The following is an 18,434-nucleotide window of genomic DNA, read 5'->3' as shown; positions in this document are numbered from 1 at the left end:
TATATATATATATATATATATATATATATATATATATATATATAAATGAATGTTTGGCTGTATGTCCTTTATAGAATCGTAAACTATGCATTTGAACATGTTATGATCTTCAGCAAAGTGTTATGCATGAGCTCACAAAGGTTTTAGAATTGGTTCGACCAAAAAGGAATAAGGAATTTGACGATCAATTAAAAATTAAGTATTTACTAGTCTACAAAATTTAAAAGGTAATTTTTGTGTACGTAAAACGTAGTACGTAAAAGGCGATGCTGCGATTTTGTTTGTGTATTGTTCTATTATACTAAAATTTCATAATAATTTTAGCTTTACATGTATTTTATTAATATGTTAAGAAACTTAAAAATTCTTAAATACCTATTTTAGTTAATTTCTGATTTAGTTAGAAAGTATAATTACACTATACTAGTTGCCCGGACAGACAGGACAGATTCTTTCAAGTGAATGGATTTTTATTTATATACTTCTTTTTAATTATTTATTTATTTTTTTACTTTTGTTTAGTATGAACATACAAAAAAATTAGCCGAATTGGTCGAGCCATTCTCGAGTAATGTGCTTAGCAACATTCATTTTTATTTATATAAATAATATACCTAATACATTATAATATTTATCGTGTTATATATTGATATTTATGCGATTTATCGAAATTTAAAAGAAACATATTTTTAAGGTTTATAAAATATGCAGAATTATATGTGTGCCATTAATTAGCTGTTACTCGGAAAGTTACACTAGGTGACTGATAAAAAAAAAAAAAAAAAATTATGACTTACAATTTTAATTCTAACTGCGTAACTTTTGTACATGTTCATATTAGTTTTATTTTTATGATCAATATTTATATACTACATAAAAAGTAACAAATATTTTTGATTCCTTTTTAACAGATTTCTAGTAACAAAAAAAAAAAAAAAAATAGATAAAATTGACAAAGACTTATAGTGTTAGTTTTTTAATGTGTATGTTAGGTACGAACATTCACATCCACGCTTTGGATTATTTACAAAGTTCCAAGGCAAACCAATTATTGCGATCACTTTATGACCAAAAAAAAGATTGTTTATCAATTTAAAAAACACCTAAAGACAACTACTACAAAGTATATTTTTTTTTTTTTATGAGCCAAGCAATGAATCTCTATTTACTTTAAGAAATAAAGTTGCATTTATACAAAAAAGTTGTAGCTTTTTATACTATATATTGTATATAAAGCCGGCTTCTAGCAATTTTAGTCATAATAAGGAAAGGTTTAAAAAAAATATTCTATTTAACTGAGCCAATAAATGAATTTGTTAAAAATAAGGAAAATATACTGCATTTATAAAAGGTTTTGTAGCTTTTATAATGTATTATTATTTTATTGTATATTAAATAATATTTTATTTTGTATATTTTATTATAGTACTTATTCAAAATGTTTGTACTTACAATTACATAAATAAATATTTTTAACTTTTATGCTTTTTATTGTAGAAAATATAACAATTTTGATTTATATTTCTTATTGAACTAATTACAACTATTAATTTTTTTTTATTTTTTTTTTTTTCAGGAATCTAATTAAATCCTAATATACAACAACACACACAACAATTCGATTTATTTATGTATTTATCTTTTACTTGAGATTGTTTGAATAAAGGTTTGACAAAAGTAAAAAAAAAGTGTGTGTGCGTAATTCACACACGACAGAAGTGAAACTTCTGAAAAGTCGTAGGAAGGTGGTCAAAAGGTCGTAAGTGTCATGCAAAACGCGTCGCTATTTGATTAAAATGAAAAAATAAAAAAACATAATTTTATTTCAATTATTTTATTCTAACAAGTCGTGATATGTAGGCAGGACCGAAGTTAGCTGCTATATCAGGGACGACAAGTTGTCCATACTTCGGTCGCGCTTGTCCTGTACCAAGGCGCAGCGTACTACTCAGGGCACTGAATGGTTTTGTCAAATCTCTGAAACATAAAACAATTTCATTTAATTTGATAAATGTTCATATGAGTGTATAACTACAAGATATATGTGTATATGTGTGTGTAATGTACACATACAGTAAATTAAGTAACGCAGTGTAATTAGCAAACAGCGTTAAAATTGTAAAAAACCATTTACATTTCAGTCTATTAAGCAATTATAATGCAAAGATTAGCTGTGCTCAGATTGTCATCCAAGTTTCCCTTAAGTATATCATGTATGTTGTGGGTTCTACAACTACAAATAGAATGTTCGATGACCGAACGATCGCAAATTACACAACGAAATTCTAAACAACACTCAAAGAATTCGTATTGAAAGCGTAATACGGAAAACGAATATCATATTCAGCGCCATCTTTCGATATAAAAGACACGTCATAGTTCTCTCCTAATACGACGCCATCTATTATATCATTATTATACTTTATTTCAGTTATGATTTGATTGTGTAAAAATTACCACATATTATGACCGTTTTCAAGAATTCAAATAATATTTAAGTTGGTTTGTATCTTAAGTATCCGATATCCCGCATTGGAGCAGCGTGGTCGATTAAGCTCTGATCCTTCTCCTGCAATGGGAAATTACAGGCTGAAGCGTATCTTAAGTCGATTCTGGGTAAACGATTGATTGGATTGTGTGCGTAACACACGTGTCACCCTGTGTCTTAAAAATTCTATAGGTAAGATATAATTTAAATCAAACGATATTTATAAAACTATTACCGCTATATGCACCTACTGCCCAACGTGGTGACTATGGGCAAAACACATGAGTTCACGCCGTTTTTGGCGCGAACTTGTGGAGGCCTATATCCAGTAGTGAACTGCGATAGGCTAAAGTGATTGAAACCATTTCTAGTTTTTTTTTTTTTTTATTTTTCTTTTATAATTTTTTCTTAAATAATACAATAATTTTGCTATGGGGTTTTGTAAAGTAATTGTAATACATACTATATCAATATGTAATATCTGTGCATGTACGTGTGTGATATAATTACCTGATGGAAGCTACTACTGAGTGCTCCCCGAAGGCTCGCTGCAAGGCGGCGCGCACGACGCCGTCGTTCTGGGCGGGGCTCAGCGAGCACGTGCTGTACACCACCGCCCCGCCCACGCGAACTAGGCGAAGGGCGTTCCTGGTCATATTTGATATTTTTTTTTTATTACCAAACTAGCTGACCCGGCGAACTTCGTATCGCCTAACACAAACTTTATCGTATGGTATTAAAGTTCAAATTGACTTTTAAGTATTATCACGAATCTTTTGTATGGGAGTATAGAAAAGTGTTGTTTTTAGACTTTTTCAGGAAATTTTAAATTTTTTTTTTTAGAATTTTTCTCTCCGTAAGAACCATCCTCGTACTTCAAGGAATATTTTAAAAAAAGAATTAGCGAAATCGGTCCAACCGTTCTCGAGTTTTGCGCTTAGCAACACATTCAGCGACTCATTTTTATATTATAGATGAGCACAAAATTAGCGTACGGACTTCTTAATGGGAAGCGCTTACAACAGCCTAGGACGCCTGCAACACCGCGTTGCGAACCCTACTTCTAAGCCTGTGCAGAAGCTCTTAGCATTCCACCTGATAGTAATAACCCTCTTCAGGAGCTTTGTCTGTGATTTTTTGTAAGGTTGAACTATTTTTGTAGTCATTTTAATAATCTTTGTAACTTAAGTATAAAATTAAACAAAAAGTAGTTACAATGATAGCATGCAAAGGCGGTCTTATTGCTTTAAGCAATCTCTTCCAGACAATCTCAGGTAAAAGGAGATCATAAGTAACAAAGTGCGGGGTTGTGCAAAAGTAGATAAATATAAATAGAATTATAAATACCCAAAAACATATATTTGCAATACATAGGAATGAAATTGAGATATTTCAAAAACTATGATTAGGAACTTACATGAGTAATTGAGTCTGCATTTCTGGTATTCTCAATCTCTCTTTGACACGGTCTGGTCGGAATATATTGTTTTCGTCCTCTGTCACTGAATGTCTGTCTGTAGTGCATGGTACGTCGACTAAAACCTGCAAATAGTTCAATTACTTTATATTTATACCATTAAAGTATGAAGTTATTGAGTATTTGTCTACAAACGGTCAAATCATTTTCATTTCAAATGTATTTTGTACAAGAAATTTGATTCACGCAAAAGATAATGCTGTAAAGAAATGTATTGTGAGACAATTTGTTTTTAAGTAATTGTTGCTTTATGTAAATCAAAACCATGACCTGAATACAATGAAGAAAAATTGATGAACACTAACATTGTTTTCTAGTGTTAGAATATTTGTTCAAGAGGTTAGACGTTAGAGAGTTCTAGCGACACCTAATACATAGTACTAGTACGCTACTATTTCATAATTATTAGATAACTAACCGTATCAAAACCTTGATCATCTGTAAATATTCGGCCATCGACACGTGTTATTAAAACGCGTTCTTGCCATTTGTTCCCGACCTCGTAATCCATAAGGTAGTCGCTGAATATTCGAGTTATTCTAAAACAAACATCATTTACAAATTAATTAAATTCGTGTAAGGTATACTCGTATTATAAGGTATTTGTAAAACGAATTGTTATGATTTAAGAATAATTTAGAATGAAATATATCGCAATGCCATGACGCACTAGGTAGAGCAAGGAGAGCGAGTAGAGCGGCACCTGTTGGAGCGCGACACGGACGCGTCGTTGCACACGAGCACGTCGGGCAGGCCGAGACTAGGTAGAGCGAGTAGAGCGGCACCTGTTGGAGCGCGACACGGACGCGTCGTTGCACACGAGCACGTCGGGCAGGCCGAGACTAGGTAGAGCGAGTAGAGCGGCACCTGTTGGAGCGCGACACGGACGCGTCGTTGCACACGAGCACGTCGGGCAGGCCGAGACTAGGTAGAGCGAGTAGAGCGGCACCTGTTGGAGCGCGACACGGACGCGTCGTTGCACACGAGCACGTCGGGCAGGCCGAGACTAGGTAGAGCGAGTAGAGCGGCACCTGTTGGAGCGCGACACGGACGCGTCGTTGCACACGAGCACGTCGGGCAGGCCGAGACTAGGTAGAGCGAGTAGAGCGGACCTGTTGGAGCGCGACACGGACGCGTCGTTGCACACGAGCACGTCGGGCAGGCCGAGACTAGGTAGAGCGAGTAGAGCGGACCTGTTGGAGCGCGACACGGACGCGTCGTTGCACACGAGCACGTCGGGCAGGCCGAGACTAGGTAGAGCGAGTAGAGCGGACCTGTTGGAGCGCGACACGGACGCGTCGTTGCACACGAGCACGTCGGGCAGGCCGAGACTAGGTAGAGCGAGTAGAGCGGACCTGTTGGAGCGCGACACGGACGCGTCGTTGCACACGAGCACGTCGGGCAGGCCGAGACTAGGTAGAGCGAGTAGAGCGGACCTGTTGGAGCGCGACACGGACGCGTCGTTGCACACGAGCACGTCGGGCAGGCCGAGACTAGGTAGAGCGAGTAGAGCGGACCTGTTGGAGCGCGACACGGACGCGTCGTTGCACACGAGCACGTCGGGCAGGCCGAGACTAGGTAGAGCGAGTAGAGCGGACCTGTTGGAGCGCGACACGGACGCGTCGTTGCACACGAGCACGTCGGGCAGGCCGAGACTAGGTAGAGCGAGTAGAGCGGACCTGTTGGAGCGCGACACGGACGCGTCGTTGCACACGAGCACGTCGGGCAGCAGCGTCTGCAGCGCCGCCAGCGCCTTGCCGCCGGGCGCGGCGCACAGGTCGAGCGCGCGCTCCCCGCCGCGCAGACACATCGCCAGCACTCCCAGTACGCTCGCACCGTCCAGTGGGTAGTAGTTGAACACTCCTGTAACTCAACACTGCCTGTCATTAGTTCTTATAAGTATTGCTTATTGTGGTAGGGCACAACAAGATATATCCTTCTTAAAATCTGGAGCAGCTCATCTGGGGATGTACCTCAACCTTGCAGAAGACCACAGTTAAATATTACAACTCTCAATTAGTGTGGTGTTCATGTAGTGAGTAAAGTTGGCAGAGCTCCTGGGAAGGGGCGGCTATAGGGTCATCTGTGATGTTTCTGGGGTTGCAAGCCTCTATAGACTATGAACAACTTGAATTCTCCTATTCCGCTGATCAAGCATTTACTTCTACTGTTCTCATGCTTTGGTCTAACATAACCACCTTGTTGGTGCATTATTATATATAAATAAATAAATTCTCATTCTCACTTACTCTACAATTTGAAATAAAAGTACTTTGGATTGGGATTGTATTACTTCTTTAGAGTTTTTTTAACTACTTTATTTAAAGGGATAAAAAAAATAAAAGAAATAAAAACTCACCAGTTTTACATCTCTTTGGTTCGGGAAATTTGTCATATTCACTGTTCATTTCATAAGTCATCACTTTTAAATGTTCAGGGAATTCAAATTCTGTTTCAGGTTCGATAATAAGGGGAAAATCTGTGTCTCCTGTCAAAATGGATATGACTATAGTCTCTTATAATACAAACACTACTCCCAATTAAATGGTAAGCTTATTTAATGTAAAGATATTATTTTATTTGATGACTGGCATACAATAATATTAAATATAACGTTAAGCCGTCGGTCCTGGTTGTTATCATGAACACCTGATAGCGATTGTTACTCATAGTGGGGAATATATCCCCCAACCTGCATTGGAGCAGCGTGGTGGATTAAGCTCTGATCCTTTTCCTACATGGGGAAAGAGGCCCATTCTAGTAGTGGGATATTACAGGCTGAAGCGACGCCATAATATTGTCACACTGTATATAAATATCTACTAATTTTGTTTTTCTTTTTTAATTTAGTACATACGTTCATGGTAGAATATGAGCATATTTTCAATTATGAGTAATTGGCACATAAGCATTGCTCCCAATCACAAGACAAACACATTTCATTAATATGGTTATGTACATATTTTAATATAAAGTCGTAAATTTAATTACAGCTATCAAAGAGAGGTAAATGTAAAAACATACTCTTAGAATAAAATGAGTAGTGAAATGATTCCGGCACCCAGTCATCTAATCCTTTAATCTTAGTTGCCGGCACATACTGGTATAGAGCTTCAGAAGACAGACCCATAGATGGATGTATTATACGGGAATCGTCAATTTGAGCTTGTTCTAAAGCTTGGTCTAGCGTATATGATTTTGAACTGCTAAAATTAAAATTTTAAACGATTACACATAATGCATTATTAGGTAAAATATACAAAGTTTCTGATCTTACAGAGCTACAAATGTCCATTCTTTTATATCCTAAAGTTGGCAAGCTTTAGGATAAATATTTAGAAAAAATTTGTATATATTAGTATTCATAAATAAATTAACCTTTTGTACATTTTTCTACTAATTATTGTTAATATTGCTTATTTATTTTGTTTCTTATTTAGTGTACATTAAAGTATAAAAATAAAATAAAAAATATATTGTTGAAACAAAAAGATACACAAAAAGTATAAAAAATGTATCTCCAATTTTTCATTCAATAAATCTATGTATAGCCTTATTTTATTTAAATTTTTAATATTTTAGTCATTTTCGTCATAATATGCTATGTGGAGAAAATAGTTTTTTAACTTACATTTCTGGATTCTCCATTTGCTTTTGTTCTGCATGTAATATCTTATTGTTGCTAAATTCTAACTTTTCTGGTATATTTTCTCCTTGTGGGTATATTTTTGCTATGTCCTCATTTTGTAATTTTGATATATAATTATCTAAATTTTTGTCCTGATTATTTTTAGTCTCCGTTTCTTTTTGAGGAGTGTATTGATCATGAAAATTCTTTTGAATGGACATCAAATTCTTGAGACAATGTGCACCTTAAATTTAAGCAATAGGTATATATAATTTATTAAATGTATATGTTTTTTCATAATTTAGAATAATCTTTCTAATAAATTTTCTGATTGAACATTCAAAAAGATAATCAGGTAGATTTAGCATTGGTATACTCACAAATGATAATAGAATTAATTTCATTTTAAATACGAACAATTGAAATGATCAAACAAGTACTGTTATAAAATATTATGAGCAATAAAAAGTTTTTGTTTATGAATAGGAAAATTTACAGTTAATTTTATGCTAAAAATATGAATTTATATTAGTAAATATGTAAACCTCTTTGCGCCAGATAGTCCATAGTTTCTTCAGGATCGCCATAATTGTTAATGAGCGCAACATACTTAGATTTTCGCAAAAGCGCCTCTCTCATCGAATCCCACTTACTGCCGAACACTGAACCGTAAAAGTCATCGAAGTGGTTAAGAGCTTTGTATTTTGGGCCAGTTTTCTTTCTTAACTGCGCCTATATATAATTAAAAGAGTATTTATTAACGTTTCTTTACAAAAATAAAAGTGATAAAGGATTTACTACGAAGACAAATTACCCAGTGAGTTTTCGATTTGAACCTAGCTTGTAGAACACAATATGTATTAATTTGAGCATTTTTAAATATATTTTGAATTTGATTCATATTTATTTAATACTTTATGAACTATTTTTAATTTACACTTTTAGGTTACGTTTTTAATTTTGACATTGACGTTTTTCTCTATGCTAAGTCTCGAAATTAGCACTTTCCTTATGTAATATGTGTATAAAAATCGTAATAATATTTTTACAAAATGGTTGATATAAGTTAACAGCTTTAGCTTTATTTAAGTATTTAATTAGTAAACAAATGAAAAATATAAATAATACGGTTTAGAACGAAATGAAAAATTGTCACCATGACAATGGGAGACAAGGACAATAACATCTCTCCTATTTATTTACCCGCACACCCGCGAATACCAAATTGAGGAGTATTGATTTGTTTACAAGGACCGAATTGGGAGAGTTTTAGTATACTTCGCTATACGTAGGTCTTTCAACCTTGTCAAAACGATCGAGATAATATTCCGGCTTAATTACTTCTTTACGTGTTAAGGTGTTTATCAGCGATTCGTACCAGCTTAGCTTCGCCCCGGGCGAAGTTTTGAGGGTCTTAAAAGCTTAATTACCCACGGAACGAACTGCTCTATCGATTGTACATCCCCTTCGCATCCCTTGACGTGAAGTGTACGAGGTAGTAATTCGATAAGGATCGAAAAATGCGCGGCGATCTCACTATGTGTGCAAGTGTCGTCAATAGAACGACCGATGGGTAAGCCTTATTTATCGCTAAAATTATATTTTGTAGATTTTATTATTAATAAATGAACTTAACATCTCATTTTCCTTTAAGGTTTGTTAATACGTTTACGCAATGGAAAAAGCAGTGATTATTAATTGAAGCGTATTTAAAATAGTAACAGTCATGTATGGGAAGTTGAATATAGGATGGAATGAAGGTAATAGTAAGGTGGAATGGACAACGGTAGGGTGGAAGCCGTCCCTCCTGGGACTGTACATTTGAACACTGTAAGATCGCTCCACCAAACTGTTGTCTCCCTCCGAAACGCTCTTGAATTGTCCAAGAGTGAGCTAAAGGAATTGAAAGAAAAGTATCAGGAACATTCACGTTGCATTGAGTATGCAGATATTATAGAAAAGTTAACTTTAGAGAATCATATATTACGACGTAAGATTATTGCCTCTGATGGTTTAGGAACTGATCCACATCAGAACATCAAATTAGAGGTTTCTTACAGCCCAAAAGAAGATAAAATCGAGGAAAGTTGTAGAAGCAGTGAAGTTTTAATTAAAACAATATCTACAGAGGACACTATCAAAGATCGAGATCACGCTATAGATGAAATTAAAACTAAGCCTCCCGAATCTTTAAAGGAAATTCTCGAAGAATCAAAATCTGACTCTATAAGATTAGATAATTCAAATTTTCCAATTGCAAGTAGTAGTCCAGTCGATGATCATAGTAGTCAAATATTTGTTTCTGAAGAACAATCCAAGGTAAACAAACCAAGTTTTAAGACAAAATTAGAATTACTGTCAAAATTCGACGTCAAGATTAAAGTAAAAACTGTGAAAGAAGGTAGTGTTAAGTCAAGTACAACATCTGACAGTGATTCTACTGTTGAAGAAACAAAAGAAAAGCAAACGGAACCAGTTGATTCAAAAGCTACCTTCCAATTAAATGAACAGAGGGAACGATTTGAAAATTTAAAAAACCCTAAAGGAGATACAATAAAGTTGAAATCGGTTTCAACAGAAAATATAAAAATGGCTGTTCCAAATGAAGCAGAGGTAAAGACTAAAACTGATAAATTTGATGTACAAGTGCGCATCACATCTGAAGATAATCTTGTTGTAAAAGAAACCATTGAAAGATCAAGGAGAAAAGATACATTAAATCTGGACGTGGACAATTTAAGTCTTCGGTAATTATTATACCAACAAATTTATAAATAATAAAATAAATAAAAATCTCTGTAAAATCATAAATAATGTGAAAAACTCAACAATTCGTTTATTTCAGATCAATGTCAGAGGGAGATAATTCAGTATTTTCTGAAGGCGGAACAACGCCATTAGAACAAAATATTGCACCTGATGATAAACAAGATCAGGATGCAAGCGGCAATGAGTCTGAGGAAGTTGACGATATAGAACTTATATTTACGACGGATGAGTCGAAGGATATGAGCAATTTGCAGGCAAGTAATCACACTAAAAATACCACATTTGTTTTTATAGCTGTTATTTATATTCTGATGTTGGGTGCTAATTTAATTCTAAAATTTAAAAAAAAACAAGTTTTTTTCTCATATATTAAAAATATATACAAAATGATGCTTTTGTCAAAGAACATTAATTCCTGAAAGAATTAAGATTTTAATGAAAATATTTAATACCGAAAATTATGTAAAATAGAAGTTTCTGATTCGTATCTAAGCTTAGTAATTCTCTAAATAAGTTATCGTCTTGTAATATATATAAAGCTTTAAATCTATTTATGACTAAACAAGTCTGTGTAAGTAAACAAAAACGGAGAATTCTACAGCAAATAGATTTACAAAGATAGCTGATAAAATTATTATCGAAAGGAGCAATTCACAAACACGATGTAATAGATTTTGCCGTTCAAGTTGATTGCGTGTGAACGTCGCATCAGTTTCGAATTCGAGTATCCATGTATCGGCCCCATTATCGTGTCGTAAATTTGCAACTTCGAATACCAGAAATGTTTCGACGATTGGAGTTTATAGCTTCGCACGTAAAATGGTGGATTAGTTTAAAAGGTTGATCTATCTTGTCTATACAAAATTGTAATTTATACAAAAAAATTTGAGGTGCTAGAATAACAAAGTTAATCTTAATGGTATTGAATTAAATAAAGGTTATTCTTTTCAGGAAGATCTCGTTTCCATTCGAGAAACCGATCAGTGGGTTCCCCCTTCAGCCTCATCTACAGCCCATTCCACACCTGTCTTGATAAAATTTCATACCCTAGATCCTGATTTTCAACCAGGTACCCTTAATATCAGAAGAGAAAACCAGGAAAATTTAAAAAGTCCTTGTTACGTAACAGAACCATCGTTAAGAATGAAAAGAGTATCTTTGCCAAACGATAAAGAGATAAAACATGGGGGCGTCAATGAGAAAGGGACACTGGAATTGCCTGGAAGAGGAATCCTAAAAAGTTTTGATAATAAGTCAGATAATATGTTATATAGACGAAGTCCCAATGCAAGTACAAGAAGACTTGACAGTGTTGATAGTCTGACTTGCGAATACAATCGTGGACTTAGCTTTGATAACACGAAATCTTCGAGTTTCGAACTGGGGTCTAGTCTAGATGTTCTACATAGAGATGAAAGTGTGGACAGTTTTCATAGACCGAGGTTAGGGCATCGGTTTTCAATGTTCGCAGCGGATATATCAAAATGTGGCATATCTGAGGATGATCTTGCAAGCAATCTGAACGTAAGGCGTAATACATGCCCTAATCCGTTTCAATATCGGTAAGTGTCATATATTTTGTGTAAGAAAAAAAAAAATGAATGCAAATGTTACTGAAATTGTAATCCAAAAAATGGCCCTGTTGATGAATTATTAATCTATAGCCATCAATCCTGTTTTCGAATTCTAAACTTATCTATAAAATTATATATTTGTAGTCGGCGGTAAAGAAATAAGTCTTAAAAGACGAATATTTTTTAGGTTGAAAAGTTGTAATTTCTTTGTCGTCCCAATATTACCTTTCCTAGTAAGTGCCTTTTTCTATTGCTGGCGACTTTACCCAACTTGTACAGATTTTTTAAGCAAAGTGAGAACTGCGTTTAGAGAGAAATGTTAGGTAGGTGTAGTTTGTATAAAATAACTTCTTGATTGCTTTTTATTATTAACGTTTATAACGTTATAATATTTGCTTCATGTCTTGAACGCAAAAAAATAAAGGATTTTTTATGATAAATCGACATAACACGTATTCATTGACGATTCAGGTAGGTTTATTTCTTTAGCTACACAAACAATTCATATTGTACATATATACGATAGCTTAAAATTACATCGTAAGCACAAAACAAACTGGGTATAACCATGACAACATTATGTGGACTTAGGTGTGTATTCACACAATACGTCTGTGTTTTCTTAACCAAGTGAGAAGCTAACGGAAAATAGAGTCTTACACTGCGGTTCATTACAGTAAGAACTAGTAGATAATGTGTAGAAATATCCAAATAATAAAAAAAACTGTTTTTTTTTTTGTTTGTTTATAAAGCATTTCGTTTTAAAGGATTGGAATTTATCGTATTAGTTTTGATTAAGTTACAAAACTAAACGCTTTTTAATAACTTTTTAAATGATATAATTGGAAAAAGCAATCTTTATTGGATATATTTTCTAAAATAATTAAAGATAAAAATACTTTCATGTTAAACATTGGCGTCTTTTAGACCTATGATGTCTCGTGTCGGAGCCCGCTCAGGGTACAAATCAACCGGGCGTCCACGACCCGTTTTGTACCAGGGCTATGCCCCTCGACGAGAGAGCGGCGCTCAAACTGACGTGTCAGCTCTACCTCCGAGATGGACTTCGGATGGATATTTAGCATACAAGGTATGACAAAAAAGGCATGAAGATAAAATTTGTTTTTGCGATCATTGCTCTTCAGGAGCTCTAGCTACCTTATTGACCTTTGGACTTGCTTGGACTTAACACTGTTTGAGAGCGATATTATTTAGCTGTGATCCTCTGTAAGGCTGAGGTTTCCAAGTCAGGCTATTCTAGATTTGGAGTAGGATATATGCTACTGCGCCCTACATCAATTAAATTTGTGAGTTCAGTTAGTTCGTTTTGGTTATGAAAACTAATAACATACAAACAAGTAGCAGAGTTTCATACACCTGAAATGTCTTTAATGACTCTACTGGGTTATAATATATGTTATCTTGATTGGTATGTCAGTTTCGACATAATAAAGTTTCTATTATAAATATCGGTACACTTGCCACTAGATGACCTCGAGCCAACCGACGGTGACCACGACGCTACCACAGCGCTTGACTGCCGCTCGTCGGTTGACAATACCGGACGCGAGACCGCCGCCTCCAAATCGACGTTCTGACGAAGCTCGACGGGTTTTACTCAGCGATATCGGTAAGTTGTAGATTTTATAGTGTTTTTATTTTGGCTAGAGAGATTTTTTTTTACGATTTAATTAAATATACAATTGTGTGTGATGTTTGGGTGCTAACTGCGGTTCTGCAAATGGGGCATCTTTAGGTAACATAGATCAGGATCCTCGTAAAAAACACGTAACCCTTTTTTAAATTTTACTTCTTTTTAAATGTATAACGTTATAAGCTACAAGGTAGTTGCATAAACCGTCCTTTGATTGTAAATTATAACTGTGCTTACATGCTGATTCGTCGTTGTTATCGTGAGTATGTTGGGTGAGACCGAAAATATGTGGAAGAATTTATTTACAGTCGACTAGGTTGTTTAATTGATTAAAGTTTTTAAACAAATATTATGTTTTTCTGTACACATCTGATAAAATCGAATAAATTTTAAGAGCTTTTAAAGAGGTTGGTATTCAACTGAAACTGGCGTTAAATAGTGGGCTATGTATATCAAAAATTTGTAGTAATTATTTTTTGAGTAATATACATTAGAGTGGGGATAAAAAATCAAATATTACACTTATTTAAATATAGGGAGCACAATAGACATGGTTAATTTCTAATAAATGCGAGAAACAAAACGATTTAATTCTTTTTGATGGCGTAGACAGATTTATTATCATGAAAGGTAAATGTTATTGTAGATGTAGTAGAAATGCTAGTTGCTAGTGAGATTCTGTCACAGGATTTACGTCAATGGTGCCTGAGTTATCGCGTTCAGCTGAACCGCTGTGGACACGACGCACGACTGGCTTGCACGATCCTTCTCAATCGCCATCAAGGTAAATATAGCAGAAGCAGAAGACAGGGGTCCTCCTTGGTGAGGAAAAAATTTCTACTTTTAGAAATTCATAAGTCGTCTTCCTACGCAGATGATTAAATATTTGTATTCGAAAGCGTTAAGATTACTATTATACTTTCAGTTTTAACAAAGAGATAATTACAATACTATAGTAAAATGTGTCAATGAATGAACTGATGAAATGAACGGGTTTGAAAATAAAAACATAGCAATGCAATGCATAAGCATGTTCTCCTGTGAACATGGTTGCTGTAAAGTATCCGAAACGTCGGCCGTCTAAAAAACTTATAAACCGCCATAAAACCCGAAAAAGTTGATTCATTATAACATATTAAAAAAGGTTGTGAAAATACAAGTTAATCTGAAGATTTACTCTATACCCCTCGACAATTTTCTAGAAACCATAAAAATTACTATTTATTTACTAGAAACCATAAAAATTACTATTTTTAAGTTCAAAAGCATTATTATTAATTAATATTATGAAAGAAGGATATTAATTCAAATGGGACTAAATTTTATAATTTGCTATAAATATGTGTTACAGACATCGTTACCGTTCGCCGTGTTTGAGCGTCGATCGCAGCAATGATTGGACTGGACAAACCGCGAACGTCGCCTCTGTCAAAGGTAATGAATTCTCTTCATCAATTTTAATTAGTACCGACAGAATGGAAATTATTTTAGCTATGGTTGTTTTTGCGATTTTAAAATTTATCGATTTTCATTTTTATCGATTTAATAAACATACGATACTGTAGTGTATGTGAAGAATATAAAAATAACTAAAGTATAACCTTGTACCACTCCTTTTATTGTATAATTTTCTTTGCAACTTTTAAAATAATATTGAAATGATAAAGTCAATTTTTCAAAAATTGGTGATTAATGTAGCCCGTGGGCGCAGTTTGTGGTGGCCTTGCTTTCTGTTCCGCGGGTTGCGGGTTCGATTCCTGCATAAGTCTGGTCATATTTGTTTTTATATATGTTTTATTTGTATGTATATTAAAAAAATAGTTGCAACAGACGGCTGTTATCTGTAACACAAGCATTTTTTCATTCTTATCATAGGAACAGACGACCGTGTGTGTACGTTATAAGATATTTATTTAATTAATTTTCTAAATCATACTTTTTCCTTTTTATTTGGTTTAATTGATAAAAAAGGGGAACTATAGCAAAAGTGTACTAGAAATTTATCATTTAAGTTACAAAAATAACTCTTAAATACAGTCTCTAGTCCTCTAAAATAAGAAACGGGTATAATCCTAGGAGTATCTTGGCGCGGATCGCTACCAGATGTACGTCGGGACGACACCGATGAACTCTTACAGGAGACTGAAGCGTTCTTACGTCGCTCCATTGATAATTTGAGATCTACGTCACTTGAACGTAAGTATTTAGTTACAAATTAAAAATTATGGAAAAATTTTTTTGTACTTCAGTTGTTATGTGTTAAAAACCTAAAAGAAAACAATGAAATTTTCTGATTTTAAACAATTGTTATGCCTATTTTATTGTATTTTCAGTGGATAGCTCTAATGAGCGAGCTGGTCAGCCGTATATTCCGTCTGAGGCTAGACAACTTCGTCTCGGACACGCCGTCAAACTGATAACCCCACAAGGAAGGCTTGCTGTTGGGCGTGTCAGGTAAATTTAATATATTATTTACTTTTTTATACAACTAGATAACCAAACAATCACACGGCCCTCATAATGGTAAGCGGTTACTGTAGCTTAACTACCACGACACCATTGAAGAGCAGTGTTAGTTTGCTGTGGTCTTCTGTCAGGTTGAGTAACTTTCCAGTCGGGCTGTACCAGACTTTGAGCAGGATGTTTCCTACTGTGTCTAACCTCAATAGCACTTAACATTATTACTAATCACATATTTTATTCGCTCGTTGTATTTTAAGTGGCAGATTAGTATGAGGTATAATCAAAGCATTTTAAATCGAAATTTTGAAATAAAACTTTTTCACGCACGCTTGACGTGGGGAGTAAGCTGGTGAGTGCGTGACGAGAGCGTTATGAAAAGTGTGATTTAGCGAGATGAACGGAGCAAGAGAGAGAGAGATGTGATCACGCATTTTCTTTCTCTCTTTTTCTCATAGCTAGTGACGTAGTATAAAATAGTCTAAAAACACACTCGTTTTTTTATAGGTACGTTGGCCTAGCAGGTGGCACTGCCGCGAATAGTGGCATAGTAGTTGGGGCAGAGTTTTCAACATCTCAATACCCGGGAATGCCCCGAAATGACGGTACTTACAGCGGTAGGAGGTATTTCCTCACTACCCCACAATACACTGCACTTTTTGTACCGTTCTCGAAGGTAGTCATGGCTTGGGCAAACTAAGATTTGTGAAATTTCTAAAACTCCGACTAGAAAGACCATATCTACTCTGGTGAATTTAGTGTAAAATTGATGTGTATGTTATGGTTGTCATAGTATCCCGTAGAATGGCCTAATTTATAAATTAAACGTTTCAATGTTTCCTTAACAAAATTCTGGAATTGATGAACGATTGTGAGTAAATTAAAAACTTCATGATATTAAAGACGTGTAAATTTAATATCAACTAATATTTATTTTTGTAAAAATAATAAAATAGCAGTTGTATTCGCTTAAAAAGAGCCTCTCTATAATTTTATATAAATGTATACACTTTTAACATAATATAATGTTCAGTGACATTTCAAAGTGGAAATGTTTGAATTGTTGCAAAAACTTTTGCCAATATAAGATTTGACAGTAATAGTTAAAGTTATATTCGTTAAAGAATTCTATCTTAAACTTTCGTAGATTAAATTTGATCCACATATAGGATTAGGAAGTTGAGATGTAAACTTACTTCTGTATTCTGTTATATGGTGTAGGCTAATTATATGCATTGTATGTGTGTAATGTAAGTCTCTGAAACTTTAAAATGAGGGTAGTTTTGATTTACAAGCCTGCGTGTTACTTGATTGATATTTTAAAGTATTACAATCAAGATAAAATTTTTAAGGATGTATCAGTAACTGCAATCAAGAAACATCACTTCATTTATAATGTGAAACTACCCTCAAATCTTTTTTCTCTTACCTTCATATTTACAAATATAAAGGTATTAAGAGTTAAAAAGAGAGATGTATCAACCCACAATAGTACATAACATAAGTGTAAATAAGCTGTTTTAAGTATCTGCTCACTCTTCAAATTATGGTGCTCTGTCCCTTTCTTTAAATATACTTTTGAGGTTATTTTTATATCTTTCCCTCGTTTTATTTTTTATAGTTATCTTGTTGTCAAGAAAAAAATATTTGATATCGCAATTTTTTTTTTATTAGCTATATTTAATAATCATATCGTATCAGCTATGTAGAAAAATGTATTTTCTGATATTTTATTGTAATGTATGGTGTAATATTGATGTAAATTTCTCGTTTTAATAAAATAAAGGTCGTGACTATGGTATATGTCAGTATTAAGAATAGGACCTGTATCACCGGTTGCTCGTAAAGTTAAACTCACAGATAACTTACTGAAAGGTTTATCACCTAGAGGTTGAGAAACCTCTTACGACTTGTGTCACATTTAGCAAAAACAAATATCTGGAAGTTTAAGAAGAGTTTGGTGAAAAGAAAAATTTATCATAAACTTTTATCTATCGGATACTATTATACGTCAGATATTTTTATCAGTAACCGGTGAAAAGTGTCGATATTTTTATCAGTAATCGGTGAAAAAGGTCGATATTTTTATCAGTAACCGGTGAAAAAGGTCCTAAGTGTCGTTTATCGCCACCATAGACTAGATTCTCTGTCTTAAGAACTGAAGACTAACAGCATTTTGTCTATGAAAAAAGTCTATTAAACTGTAGAAATGAATAGAAATAGTAAATTGCATAAAAATGTGTTAAAGATTCTATTTTGAAGTAAGCGGTTGATTGATGTGTGTAATAGAGGTTTGGACAATGTGCTATCGTTTTAATTGTAAATGTTTTTTATATCGGTTTTCCTCGAGGGCCGGTCTACGATCGAATATTTGAATATTTTGG

General features: G+C 34.3%; 2 protein-coding genes across 2 annotated transcripts; one reads left to right on the top strand and one right to left on the bottom strand.

Moving 5' to 3' along the window:
* Positions 1 to 1,818: 1,818 nt before the first annotated feature.
* On the bottom strand, positions 1,819 to 8,511 carry LOC123660292 (5-methylcytosine rRNA methyltransferase NSUN4). Its single transcript, XM_045595389.1, has 10 exons — positions 8,408 to 8,511; positions 8,139 to 8,325; positions 7,597 to 7,837; positions 6,990 to 7,168; positions 6,325 to 6,453; positions 5,645 to 5,828; positions 4,384 to 4,504; positions 3,906 to 4,030; positions 2,999 to 3,136; positions 1,819 to 1,977 (listed from the first exon to the last, which is right to left on the bottom strand). Exons 1-10 carry the CDS (start codon positions 8,492 to 8,494, stop codon positions 1,830 to 1,832), a joined length of 1,539 nt encoding a protein of 512 aa, XP_045451345.1. The 5' UTR covers positions 8,495 to 8,511; the 3' UTR covers positions 1,819 to 1,829.
* An 858-nt stretch (positions 8,512 to 9,369) lies between these two features.
* Positions 9,370 to 16,750, top strand: LOC123660623. The gene is made up of 10 exons (XM_045595679.1): positions 9,370 to 10,340; positions 10,439 to 10,616; positions 11,314 to 11,924; positions 12,864 to 13,026; positions 13,425 to 13,566; positions 14,278 to 14,374; positions 14,942 to 15,024; positions 15,667 to 15,786; positions 15,924 to 16,044; positions 16,558 to 16,750. Exons 1-10 carry the CDS (start codon positions 9,370 to 9,372, stop codon positions 16,748 to 16,750), a joined length of 2,679 nt encoding a protein of 892 aa, XP_045451635.1.
* The last annotated feature ends 1,684 nt before the right edge of the window (positions 16,751 to 18,434 follow it).

This window comes from Melitaea cinxia, chromosome 15 (genome assembly GCF_905220565.1).
Source record: "Melitaea cinxia chromosome 15, ilMelCinx1.1, whole genome shotgun sequence".
In the NCBI taxonomy this organism is placed as follows: Eukaryota; Metazoa; Arthropoda; class Insecta; order Lepidoptera; family Nymphalidae; genus Melitaea; species Melitaea cinxia.
Note: the sequence above shows the minus strand (reverse complement) of the source record. Positions and strands in the feature narration are given on the sequence as shown.